This window comes from Salvia hispanica, chromosome 4, assembly GCF_023119035.1.
Source record: "Salvia hispanica cultivar TCC Black 2014 chromosome 4, UniMelb_Shisp_WGS_1.0, whole genome shotgun sequence".
Classification (NCBI taxonomy): Eukaryota; Viridiplantae; Streptophyta; class Magnoliopsida; order Lamiales; family Lamiaceae; genus Salvia; species Salvia hispanica.
Genome location: NC_062968.1, coordinates 16,712,363 through 16,726,369, shown reverse-complemented (window position 1 = coordinate 16,726,369; position 14,007 = coordinate 16,712,363). Strand labels below are relative to the sequence as shown.

The 14,007-nt window shown below is 36.6% G+C and overlaps 1 protein-coding gene across 1 annotated transcript; it reads right to left on the bottom strand.

The window, feature by feature from the left end:
- Positions 1–1,193: 1,193 nt before the first annotated feature.
- LOC125219517 (leucine-rich repeat receptor protein kinase HPCA1-like) lies at positions 1,194–6,685 on the bottom strand. Its single transcript, XM_048121514.1, has 19 exons — positions 6,544–6,685; positions 5,657–5,777; positions 5,486–5,557; positions 5,297–5,371; positions 5,134–5,205; positions 4,884–5,048; positions 4,708–4,782; positions 4,531–4,602; positions 4,377–4,448; positions 4,207–4,275; positions 4,026–4,100; positions 3,879–3,950; positions 3,644–3,775; positions 3,060–3,532; positions 2,836–2,982; positions 2,613–2,749; positions 2,314–2,533; positions 2,001–2,236; positions 1,194–1,924 (listed from the first exon to the last, which is right to left on the bottom strand). The coding sequence occupies exons 1-19, from the start codon at positions 6,623–6,625 to the stop codon at positions 1,442–1,444; spliced, it is 2,850 nt and encodes a 949-aa protein (XP_047977471.1). The 5' UTR covers positions 6,626–6,685; the 3' UTR covers positions 1,194–1,441.
- Between the last annotated feature and the right edge of the window lie 7,322 nt (positions 6,686–14,007).

Sequence of the window (14,007 nt, the reverse complement as noted above, 5' to 3'; positions counted from 1 at the left end):
ATTAGCATTAATGTCACGTCGTAGTGTCTAACTCTTGGTATGTTTCATTTTTGAATTTTCATTGTCTTTGTATTCATATGCACCAGATAATTACATAGATAAAAAAGAAAAAGATTCTTAAGATTTTGAGTGGATTGGCGGCCCCGATTAATTAAAATGACTTGATTAGTCAAATTGCACCCCATAAGTTAAATTATTTAAATCATGTGCGTCTGATCGACACACCCCTATTCCACGCTCATCCATTTCTCAACTTGATTATAACCAACTGCGACTTTTCATAAACCCAAACTTTTAAATATAGTACCATCCAAATTTATGACAATATTACACCTATATTTAATTAAATACCAATTCAATATGCTACAGTGCTACAAAACTTTTTAAATATTTCATGCATATTTCAATCTTCCAATTCGAGAAAAAAGGGAAAGGAAACATTGTTATGGCTTGAAATGGGATGTGGTCGCCTCGATTACCCACTTCCGTCATGGCTTAAAAAAACTGACTGAACTATGGTACAGTAGGTAGTACTCCCTCCGTTTCATAGTAATAGGGGCGTTTTTCTATTTCCGTCTGTTCCATAGTAATAGAGTCATTTCCCTTTTTAGTAAAGTCAACACATTTTTCTACACCTACTTTATTCTCTCTTACTTTTTTCTATCTTCATTTATCTACCTTTTTCATTTTTCACTTTATTCTCTCTTTACTTAACTCACCTAACACAATTTTTCTTAATCTCCGTGCCGAAAAGTTTTGCCTCCATTACTATGGAACGGAGGGAGTACTATATTTCAAGGTTCTATACTTTCATTGATAAACATTTGTGGAACCAATACTTAGCAAAATATTTTTTGCATTCTCCAGATTATAATTGTTGCTAGTTTTACGTGCTTTTACACTTTTTCACCATTTTTCAGACAAAAATGCTCCAAATGCATAAAGGGTAATTTTGTACACTCGTGCTCCATTTTGCTGAAACACCGCAAAAGATATTTTGCAAATGGGTTATTTGCCTCTAAATACATGAACTTTCAGTATTTTCTCATTTTTTTTCCCAATAACTTTATTTTTGAATATAAATGCATGAACTTTGAATTTTTCTGATTTTTTTTTCAAATAAAAAATCAAAACCAATATGGAAAATTAAAATCTAGGGGTCGAATGAATGATGAGTAAAAAGTCCATAAAACAATTAAAACTCGGGTCGAATAAATTTTACTGCAAGTGCAAACAAAAATTCATAGTAACAAGTAACAACCTGTTCTTTCAAAAATTCATACTATACAAACACATGCATTCCAAAAATCTGTTCTTTCCAGTGTCATTAAGTGTAAATAATCATCAAAAGAAGTAAGCTAGTCTAGCACCACCACCATGAAAACATATCTATATGGTAAAAATTTGGAGGGAAAAAGGGTGTCCAAATTTTGGGCAACGGTTATTGACGGCGCACGTTGAAAGGGAACGAGCCATAGCTGACATCGAACCCCTCACTCTCAGTCTCAGCACCGCCATAAGAACGGAGAGGACTCTCGTCATCCGTTGTTTCCACAAATGTGTGATGATGCATTTGTTTGTTTGGTGGCCCTGCCTTCTCCATAATGTTCTCGATCTCTCTCACCACTTCCCCCATCGACGGCCTCTCAGCAGCCGCCTCACTCACGCAGCTCATTGCCAGCTCAACGAACCTCCAAATCCCACTCAGTTTCGATGCTGACCCCAACGTTGGATCAATCACCCCATCAAGACTCTGAGGATCTTTCGAGTCCCCCATAGCCTCGTGAACCAGTCTCACGATGTGCTTCCCGCTCTGTATGGGGGCTCTCGCTGTCACCAGCTCCAGCAGTACTACTCCAAAGCTGTATACATCGCTCTTGTCAGTTAGCTGTTGGGTCATGTAATACTCAGGATCCATGTAGCCCTGTTGAAAACGAAACACAAAGTTTGTGAGACGTTTATTCTATCAGTCCAAAACTGTGCCAACTGTATTTACTTACCAATGTGCCTTTGACTTGTGTAGTGACATAGCCCTTTCCAGTGTCGCCCAAGAGTTTAGATAGCCCGAAATCAGCAACCTTCGCGTTTAAATTTTCGTCCAGCAAGATATTAGTCGATTTCACGTCCCTGTGTATGATTGGAGGATTAGCAAGTTCGTGCAGATACGACAGGCCTCGTGCAGCATCAAGGGCTATTCTCAGTCTCTTGCTCCAGTCCAACCGAAATCCCGACTTCCCTGCACAGAGTTTATGCCTCAACTCCACAATTTATCATAAATTAGTATGGTGAAGTTGTGATAGTATATATATATACCCGTGATACAGTCTCTAAGGGTGCCGTTAGATATAAACTCATAAACCAACATCTGCTCTCCTTGCTCATAGCAGAATCCAACGAGGCCGACCACGTTCTTGTGATGAATCCTCGACATCAACTCAATCTCAGTTTTGAACTCAGCTGCCCCCTGCATTGATCCCTGCTGAGCTCGCTTTATAGCTACTACTTGCTCGGAACCAACGCTTCCCTTGTACACCTGTCACCGTGTAGTCTAGCATCACGTCTACACGCAAATAAGCAAAACCAGAAAAGCAATTTCGATAATTATAACTAACCTTTCCATATCCTCCAGAGCCAACACAGTTGGATTCGGAGAAGTTGTCAGTGCATTTTCTTAGATCTTCGAAGGAGAACCACTTTGCTCCTTGAAGTTGTGGAACTGCACCACTCTCTTTCTCAGGGTCCCAAGAAGCTGCACTCGTTTTACACGAACAACTGTCAAATATAGCTATGTTTACTCACATAAGTATCGTTCTCTAACTCAACACTGTGTCTTACCAAACGGATTGCTCTTATCGGTAGCTTCTTTTGCCCTTCTCTTCTGACGTAAAGCATACATTCCAGCCAAGAAAATCAACAGCACCAGAAATGAACAACCAATTGCTACCCCCACGATGATACCAACGTTTGATGACTTTTTCGGTCCTGAACATAAAAATAAATAAGTTGAAATGCTTAATAAAGTTAAAGGGCAAGTTACAAGATTTTCTTAAGGATGTTACCAGGGAGACAACAGTATTGTTCATCAATGAAGAAGAATGGCCCGAAATAATCAACGGGGAATGGTTGGCGGTTGAGTACAAAACCTATCGCAGAAACTGAGGTTCGATCAAACACATCTTTGCCCGAAGGAAACACATGCAATGTGATCTCTAGGTAAGAATACATGTTTATAGTTGGATTGGTGAGGTTGAGGGAATCAACTGGAATCCCACGGGAGCGAAACTGAGTCATCAGAGTCCCATGAAGAATGTTGTAGTATGTAAAATTTTGTAAGTCGGAGAAGGAAAAGGAAAAGAAGTGCAAGATTCCAGTGTAGGGATGTGAGCATTGACAATTTGGACTCAATACTTCATCTCTACCACAGGAAACTGCTCCACATTGACTTGGTGGTAACGGACTATTGTCAACCTTCGGAACTGAACAAAATGCCTTCGTTGCTCCATTTCCATTGCAAATTGGGTTGTCAGCAAGTCTTCCAGTGACAAGAATGTGAAGTTCAGTTAAATGAAGTTGTAATATAAGTCACTTTAGCAAATACTTTTATGAATATTGAGCCTCATGGTGTTTTGAGAACTAGGCTTACGTTATATCCAATGTGTAATTTGCTTGTTGCTGGAATTCGGTGACTGAGTTGTTCTGTAAATCAACTGTCAAGTTGCTGCTGTAGCTATTTCCGATATTTAAGCTTCCGGTCAAATTATTGTTGCCAAGCTTCCTGAGCAATGTAACTTAGAGCTGAGAAACTTATTCATGTTTTCATGAAATGGACAGAAGTTGGCCAACTATATCTTAAATCATTCAAATTTTGATGAACTTACACAGTCTCCAACTGAGGAAGGCTGAACATGTCAACCGGAATTGGTCCTTGAAGCTTTGTATTCTCCATCCTCCTGAAATTATTTATCGGTTAACAGACAGAACATGCAGTTTATGGATGCTGTCATGTGAGAGAGAGAGGGAAATACAATGTTGTCAAAGACTGGAGACTCGAGAACCATTCGGGTACTTGTGATGCATTAAAGCTATTATTGCTCATGTCCCTGAAATTTGTACATCAAAAATCCAGATTTATCCATGTGAAGCCAAAAAGAAGAAACAAAATGATATCTGATAAGATGAAGTTAGTTAGAGATGGGAACAGCTTACACATAGAATAGGAGGTCCAAGCCTGTGAGGTCAGGGATGTTTCCGTTGAAATTATTATTAGACAAGTACCTGGAAAGGAAACAAGTCACGCGAGGAATCTATGTAGCTTGAAGTTGTTATATTGAGGCAGTCACTTTGGGCTAAATTAGTTTATAGTTTCGTGCGCTTACAGCTCCTGTAGTTTTGTAAGGTTACTGATACTCGGAGGGAGAGGTCCTTCGAGAGAATTCCAGTCGAACCGTCTGCATGAAACAGAAGACATTCAGCACAAGCTTGGGACAAACCAAGTAGTGAATAAAACTGATTTAGTGTAGATATTCTTACATGACCTCCAATGACTGAACAGTTCCAATAGACGAGGGTATAGTCCCGGTGAATTTGTTGTTGTCAAATATCCTTAACCAAATAAATTTATACTAATGAGTGATCAATCAAAATAACAAACTTTTCTTGTCATATAGATTGGTATGAGAGTTGTTCATATGAAGGGTGCAAACTCACGCATGTATGAAGGTCATATCTGGTCTGAACAACTTTTCAGGGATTTCTCCGAACAGCTGATTATTCGATAAATGGCTGCAGGTTATAAACAGGAACGTTGATAAATGCAAAAGAAAAAAAAAAGAACACTGAAACAATGAGATAGTATGAAGGTAGTAGTAATACAGAAACTTTACAAGTGCTTAGCAACAAGTAGCTTATCCAAACCAGCAGGTGCAGTATCACTAGAGACGGGAATGGTGCCGTTAAGCTTGTTCATACCGAGATCCAGCCACGACAGATTCGATAGGTTGCCAATGGAAGCCGGAATCGTACCAGTGAAGCTGTTAGAGTTCAAGGATCTGTCAAGACAAAAATTAACGAAATCCAGTAAGTTGAAGACACAAAATTAACGAAATGAGTATATGATTGAATGAAGGTCCTTACAGATATACGAGGCGTGGGAGGGAGCCTATTGAATCTGGAATGGGACCGAAGAAGCTGCAACCAATCAATATCCTACATACAACAAGAAATAGAAAATTCAATGTTGGTTTGATGCACATGATCATGTGGGGCCACAAGAAGAAAGTCGCAACATCTTCCTTACAAAGTGGTAAGATTCTTCAAGTTCTGTATAGAAGGCGGAAGAATCGCCTTGAGACCAATGTTATTTGAGAGATCCCTGAATCCATGAGATGTGATATATATCAGAATGTTTGGATTCTGGATAGTTACTCATTAGGGATATGCAATTTAAACTGATAGAAGCTGAGGAATGAAGAAAATAGGAGCATACAATTCGACTAATGCAGTCAATGATGATATGTCACTGAAGGTGCTACCTTCCAAAAGCTGTCCTGCCAACATTCTGCAATTGAAGTAATCACATCAAACCAAGAAGGGTAGAGAATAGTTAAGAGAAGTTTGAGCAGAATCATATAGGAGTAACATTTAAATGGAGACTAACATGGAGGTCACACGTGTATTCGTGCAGTTAATACCATCCCAATTGTTGCCACAAGGATCTGCACCCTTCCAGTTTGGGGGAAGGTTTTTCCAGCTAGCTTTGATCGCGTTTAGAGCAGCAACTGCAACAGAGATGAAATGGCAAAATATGTGATTATTTTGAGAAAACTACATTTTAAGCGTGTTGTACCTCTGAATATGGATTAAAAATGTATCTCAATATTGAATATATACACATTGAACTCTTTCCATTAAACGAGTGAGTGAGCGAGAGAGAAAAATTGGTGCAATCCCTATAAAGGATCACTCACACAACAGGAACATCATCTACAGAGCTAAAACATCTGTCTAACATGCTCATTTTCCCTCAGAATCCTTCTTCTTTCATTCAAGCCGATGGATTATAGTTCACCTCAAGAGAAGGCATAAATCTACGAAACTGTCTCAAGTACTTCCACTACCGCTATGTACCTTGGTGTTTAGATGATTATCTCTACGTCCGTATCTACATTATTCTGATAATCATTTATTCTTACAAGGGTTATTTATTCAGCCCCATATACTCTATGCCCGAATATACCTAATTTCATCTACCAATTCAAATTGACTTGCATATTCTATTACAGAGAACTGGTCCTGATAAATGCAGAAAGGAAGTTCCCAGATTCTTGCCTTTTCTTCCCTTCAAAATTCTCAACACTAAATTACTACATGTTGAAAAAAACTGCAGTCTCTAATCAACTAGACAAATTCTTGGAAGCATAATAACAAACTCATGCATGGCCAGTTCAGTTCAGCCTCAACTAATCAAGATCACATAAAATTGGTAAAAATTCAAAACAAACACTCCATATTAAATGTTAGAGGAAAGCAAAAATAACAGCATACCATCACCACTGTCTGTGAGTGCAAATGCAAGAAGAGTCTGAGAAGAAAGAAGCAGCAAGCAAAGCGAGAATCTACAAACCATTTTACAGAGTTGGGAGCGGTGAAGAAAACAAAGTAATGTTTATGAACAGGAAAGAGCATATAAACAATTTATCCTTCGGTTGACCACAATGCCTAACCAAGACAACGTAAGGGAACAAGTCTAAACTGACTCAGTCTCCAATTCATCCTAGTAATAAACAAATGCTGATAATGATCACTATAACTTTCCCAACATAAGACAAGTAGCTAATTCCTGCTTGCTTGTGTCATACTTAACCAGGTGGAAATGGAAATGGAATCACGCAACACATTACTGCAATTATTAAACAAAAGTATGGTCGCATTATCAATAAATTATAGTAGCATGTATTCATGGGGAAATGGGGCATGCATAATACTAGCATATTTGATTGGCTGTATAAAAATGGGATCTTTCAATAATGGATATGGTTGATTCCAATATGGGTTTTAGTTTATTCAGCTCAAGGAAATAAACAATTGTAGTAGTAGTTCGTTGTATTGACGAGGAATCTTTGTATTGGACAAATGCTCCTTGCCAAAATACGGGTTCGTATTTTATTTTTCGTTGCTTACCTTACTTACTCCTCCGCGAATATTGAATTATATTTTATCCATTATTTTAATCAAAAATTTAACGTTTCCACAGATAATATGAGTCCAATTTTAAATGGCCCATAATAAAAGGTTTCTGGGCTTTTTAAATGGCCCATGGCCCATTTGTCTTTTATTTATTCCTGTTTTTTTTTCAAATTTCATCCCTAATTTCATATTCACTCCATTTTCTAAAGAATTCTTTATATTTTGGCCCATTTTTTAAAATTGGAAGCTATCCAATTTAGAAAACTTAATTCTCTATATCAGATGTGACCCATTTTTTATTAAAATATTTTTTTTTTATCTCTCTATTATTTTAATAATTTTATATTAAAATGTGTATTGTTTCAAAAGTTTTTATTTTAGGAAACGGAGAGAGCAGTAATGTGTTTGTTCTTCCAGTTTTGTGTTGGCTGTGGTATCCATTTAGGAATAATTTTCAGGTGGGGTATTAAACTATGAAAATTGAATTTCTTTAATTTTGTCTTTTTGTATTCTTTATTTATCCATATAAATGGTGCATTTAATTTCATTTGTAAAATTTGATTACATAAGCTTTACATTTTTATGTTTTATATTAATCTATAATATAAAAATTATCATATCTTCGATTTTTTAATACAATTAATTATGAATTGATATTCTGAGTTCTTAAATTCACAATCGATTGCTAATATTGAATTAAAAAGTTAATTAATACAATTAGTTCGGTATCAAAAATATTTAACTAAGCGAGAGGGAAATATTTTGTTGTTATTTCTAATAAAAGAATTTCACGTCGTTTCAAGATAGATAATCGTAGGCCAAAATTCGTGATTTTTAATAATTACTATTATTTTTATATTTTATTTATTATTAATTTTTTATATGTTCGATCCTCAAATCAAGATTTTTGGATCCATCACTAAGTTGAAAGAAAAAATAAAAATAAGACTGATTTCCTAAGCAAAAAACCCATATCCTCAAATATATGATGAAGAAGCATTGGCATGTCCTACTCTTAATCTCCTATCAATTGTAGAGTATGTTGTTTTATCATTGACACAGTGTGCCTGTGAGAATGTGTTTACTCTCCCATTACTTTATATATAAAAATCATTTTCATTTTAGTTCGTGTCTAAAAATATTGAAACTTTCTAATTTAGGAAAAAATTTCCTCTTTAATGAGGTGAATCCCATTCTCTATTTACTTGCGATCATTTTTTTATATTTTTTTTACTTTGCCAATAATGCATTAAAACATGTATAATTTCAAAAGTTCTTGTTTTAAAAGACGATGTAGTAGCACATTCGTGAGAGAAAGAGTTAAATTGATGGAAATTATCATGTGCATCATTTTTTTAAAATTCCAGACATCATAGTACAGTTACGAAAAAAATTCAAACTTTGAGATGTTAATTATTCTAATTATTCAATAAATAATTATACGCCATTTTATATTAGTAGAATTATTGGCAATATTGTAAAGGAAAAAAAAGATAATGACTTGCTAAGTAAATAAGCAAACTGGATAAAAATATCAAAGTGCCGGTTGCTATTTGGGTAATCAATTGTTCTCATTAATGCGGCCTTACCCAGTTTGATGCATTGTTTAACACCTCATTAAAAGAGGTGACCTATCACACACTAAATGTTGCTAACAGTCCATTTATTTATATTGATATTTGAAAATGAAAGAAATAATATTCATTTATCACACAAATATAAAAATTATTACTATCAAGTAATGACTTGTTTGATGAAGAGGATCAAATAAATACTTGCCTTAGTAATTAGCATAATATGAGTACTATGTTCTCAAAAGAAACATTAGTATTATACTACTCCCTTTATAACCTCGTAGATGAGTCACTAGTTTTTACACTTAATTTTAGAAAACTCATAATAAATACTTCATCTGTTTCATCTCAAGTGTTTTGACTGTTTTTCGGCACGTATTTGAGGAAAATAATAATAAATAGTTAGAGTGAAAAGAAAGTAAAATAATTAATAGAATAATGTATATACAACTTTCTTCTACATTATTTTATATGTTAGCACTTTATTTTCTCTCTACTTTAATTATTTATTATCATCTTCGCAAAACAATGGCCAAAAAGAAATCAATCACTTGAGCAAGTTGATCTGGGACAGTAGGAGTAGTTAAAGTGGAGAAATAGCAAAATAAGAAAATAAATAATATAGAGAAGAAGTGACTCAACTATGAGATAACAGAGATACTACTTTAAGAAAATGATTTGTAGTTTCTACAAAAGATAGAAAGTTAATTATATCCGTCCCTTACATATAAAAGATACTTATATTGAGTGAAATAATATGTTACATACCTTATGAACTCTTTATGTGTGCATCACCATCGGTTGTCGCACAATTAGCTCTATTTATTTTGTTTTATACATTTAGTTTGATTCTAATATATTAAAAAATGTTATTTAAATTTATTTTTTGCAAAATTCATCAAAATTAAATCTTGGTTTGTTATTTTATTATTTTATTTGAAGTTATAAAGCAAACGAGCAAAATGAGCTTTTATATATTTTATAAATTTTTTGAACTTAAAAATGTTAATAGTACTATTTTTTATGTAATAGAATCAAACTAAATAATACAAATAAGGCTAAACATGTGCTGAACGTGGGCGATGCTCCTGACATAAGAAGCTCATATGGTACTTATAACATATTTTTTCCCCTTCTATTGATTCTTCTACTTAAAAAGATATATCCTTCCATGGTAACAAAGCAAATATATATCCAACATTTATGCGGTTGTGCAGACAAGTAGTACAGTATACTATATAAATTTGAAGTGATGTGATAAGGCTATTATATTGGTAGCATTGAATTAGGAGGCACGCCGATAGGCAATATGTGTACTGTGTACAATGTTTAGCTGAGTGATTTAGACATTGAGTGATGTTTACTTGGGAAACATACGCCATACCAGTTTCTTTCTTACTCTAATACTACTCCCTCCGTCCCCTGAAAATTTGTCACCTATTTCTTTTTTCGTCTGTCCCTAAAAATTTATCATCTTTCACTTTTACCATTTTTGGTAGTGGACCTCATATTCCACTAACTCATTCTCACTCGCATTTTATTTTAAAACTAATATATAAAAGTAGGATTCACATGCCACCAACTTTTTCAACCCACTTTCTATTGCAATCGGCGAGAATATTGGCGAGCGTTGGCCGATGCGCTCGCCGCCATTGTAGGCTGGCGATCGGCGAGCGATCGGCCAGCACAATTTTTTTTTATTATTAAATTTTTGAAACACTATATAAATGCAATTTTAACGTCATTTTCATTCGCACCACTTGTTTTAACGAGTTTTCTCTCTCTCTTAATTTCTGTACAAGAACAATAACGCGAAATGGATCACAACAACAAGTCTACTCCAGCGACGAGCAGGACTCAAACTCCCACGATACCCGCGGGGGCGGGATGGGGGCAGATGGGCGGCCTACTACAACATGTACCCTTGGCAGCAGATGATGCCGCAGGGCGGCGGGCAGGGGCTACCCGGTATGCAGATGATGCCACGATATGAATGCCGGGGTGGCAGGCGGGGGTGCAGTCGGTGCAGCCCGTGATGCCCGGGGGGGGCAATGTCTATCGCCCCACCCTTGATTTTTTGACTGCGTCTTCCCACATATCGACCCCAGTGGAGACGCAATTCATTGGAGATGACACTTTCTCCATAGAGGATTTGTTACCGGGCGTTCGATTCGGTGACACTCCCATTCAGACAGAGGGAGTAGGTCAGGGGCGGGGGCAGGGTCAGAGCGCACCGAAGAAGAAGAAGAAGGGAGAAAAGGTGGTAAGCGAGTCGTCGTAGCCGGTTGATAACGACGGTGCACGGAGGAAGTGGACGGAAGATGAGAACGTCGCACTGGCCAAGGCTTGGGTGTCTGTTTGTGACGATCCCCTCGTTTCGAACAATCGAGGATCGTCAACATGTGGGCTAAAATTGCAGCAGCCTACCGGAGGAATTGCCCGCATGGAAGGCATACACCGGGGAGGAGTGCCGGAAGGGGTGGGAGCGAATCAGGGCTACGGTCTCCCGATTTGCGGGCTTGTACATCAACGCCCTCCGCATGAAGACCAGTGGCCAGACTGACGAGAACTGCAGGAGGATAGCGGAGAAAGCCTTCCCCGTGCGGGGGCTGTATAAGGAATTCACCTACTGGAACTGCTATTTGGTTCCGATGGATTCCGAGAAGTTCCGGCGGGTGTCGATGCTGGCTGGCCGAAGAAGCAGCGGCTGAACTATACCGGTGATTACCGCGGCGGCAGCAGCCAGCGGTTCCCACGACCTCCCCGAGGATGTTCCAGAGGAGCCATCCCCTCCATCCTTCGCTCGCCGCACTCGCCCGATTGTTCAGAGGAGGGCGCAACGGGCAGCGAGGGGAGTCGCCCAGGGGTCTGAGGAGGTCCAGTCGGCATCCCCCCCATTGGCAAGTCGGCAGCCGAGCTTGCCTTCTACACGCGTCAACAAACGCGCAAACAGATGCACAAGATCTTCTACGAATGGAAGGAGGCAACTGACCCCAAGGAAAAGAAGTTTCTTCACTCAATGCTCAAGAGTATACGGGTCGATTTGGATACCTTCGCGGCACAGTTAGGGGGATCAGGTGTGGGCTCAGATGCCGGGGGTGCAGCCGGTGGCAGCGGGGATGGCGGCGACGGCGACGAGGAGTAGAGTGGGGCGGTGGCTCGTGTGTGGAAGCCCGAATTTTTTTTTATTATGTAATTTTTTTTTATTTTTAGTTAATGTACCTTTTTTTATTTAAATAAAATTAACGAATTTTTCCCGTATATGTGTCGTAAATTTAATTCCGTATTTTGTGTTTAATTCCGCAAATTTAGTTGTTTTTTAAATATTGCTGATGACGTGGCTAGCCTGTGGCTAGCCTATTGCTTGTCCAGTTGCTTGTCATGATGATGTGGTAGGAGGAATTTTAGTGCTGGATGATGTGGTATGAAGAGAAACAAGCTAGCATATTTACCATTGTGGATGCTCTTACATTTCTTAAAATCCGTGATGGGTCAAATGGTGTCAAATTTTAAGAGATGGAGGGAGTATTAAATTTCATTCACATTTTATTTTGCAATGTCCACCTCAGTTATTATGGTTATTACATGTCCCACTCATTCAAAAATAAAATGTCCACCTCAGTTATTATGGTTATTACATGTCCCACTCATTCAAATAAGCGAGGTTGTAGATTAGAACATCCTCATCTGTGCTCTTAAATAAGAGCACAGAGGTGGGTCCAGACCCACTTTTATTCCTTGTCCTTAGGCAAGAGCATTACACCCACATCTGTGTTCTTCCGCAAGGACAAGCTCAAATGACCACTATTCTATTATTCAATTTAAATACTTCAATTACTAAAAATATTTCTACAATATAAAAATATATTAAAATATAAAAATTACATAATTAAATCCTAAAAAAAAAATTACATAATTAAAATCCTAAAAAATAAAAATACATAATTAAAATGTGAATTTTGGGGAAAAAATTAAAAAATAAATTAAAAGTGTGTAGAAAACGGATATAATTTATTGAGAAGTGGGAAAATATTTTTTTTATTTAAAAATAATTTTTTAAATTAAATTTGAATTTTAAAAAAAAATTACAAAAAAAAAAACGAAATTCCAATCGCGTGCCGCCACGTAAGGCTGCTCAGCGGCACGGACATGCTCTTATTTAAGAGCAGTGCCGTGCCGCTAACACGGACGGACGAGCTGCAGCGGTGGACGAACGTGTCCTTGCCAGCGGCACGACGGACGAGCATGCTGCTGCGATGCTCTTAGAGGTGAACATTTTCAGTTCGATTTTTTACCCAAGTGTATCCAATCGGAAAACAGAAAATCTGAAAATTGAATATGTGGACGTAACTGATCAAAATTTGAATCGGAACTATAAAAATTGATCTGGATTCAAAAATTCGAAACTAAACAAGTACTACTATATCTTGAATTATGAAATAAATTAAAACTCATTAAATAGGGCTACAAACAGAGATCAAATAACCAAAACCGACTAACCAATCGCACAATATCCTGGCCGAAAGTATGGTTAACCGAACCGGAGGTGTGATTCTATTTTCTCATTTGGAAAAAAAGAAATAAAGATGAATACACATAAATTTTATATGTGTATAATGTCCTTAAATTTTTAAAATTCAATAAAACAAAGTTACGTACAAAGGTACAAATTAGTTTCGTTAATAGTTTCGCTATTCTATATAAATACAAAAGAAATGATACAAAAAATTTATTAGAGTTTGAATCGAAATAATTATACATTATTCAATAAAAATTATAATATTCCGTAAATTGTTGTAGCTAGAATGAGCAGTAAGGAGTAGTATATAATTTACGGAGTATTAAATTAGTTAATATTTATAAATTGATTTTGAATGCAAAATATTTGAAAAGTATGTACAAATTATGTAGTATTAAATATTACTTACTATGTACTGTACAATTTATGTAGTATTAAATTAGTTACTTACTATTTATAAATTGATTTTGAATGCACAATATTTAAAAAGTAATGTAGGAGTACAATTTATGTACATTTATCACCATCAAAAACGAAGTAAATTGAACCGATACTCGGAAACATGAAGTATACAGCTACAATGATTATGTTTGCTAGTTTTTTTTCTCGAAAACATGATTTATAGTTTGTAATCTACGTTTCAAATTATGGAGTAATTCTTTTTAATGCGATGGATTATTAAAAAAATGTATTGTACTACAATTTTCTTAATTTATGGTTGACATTCGG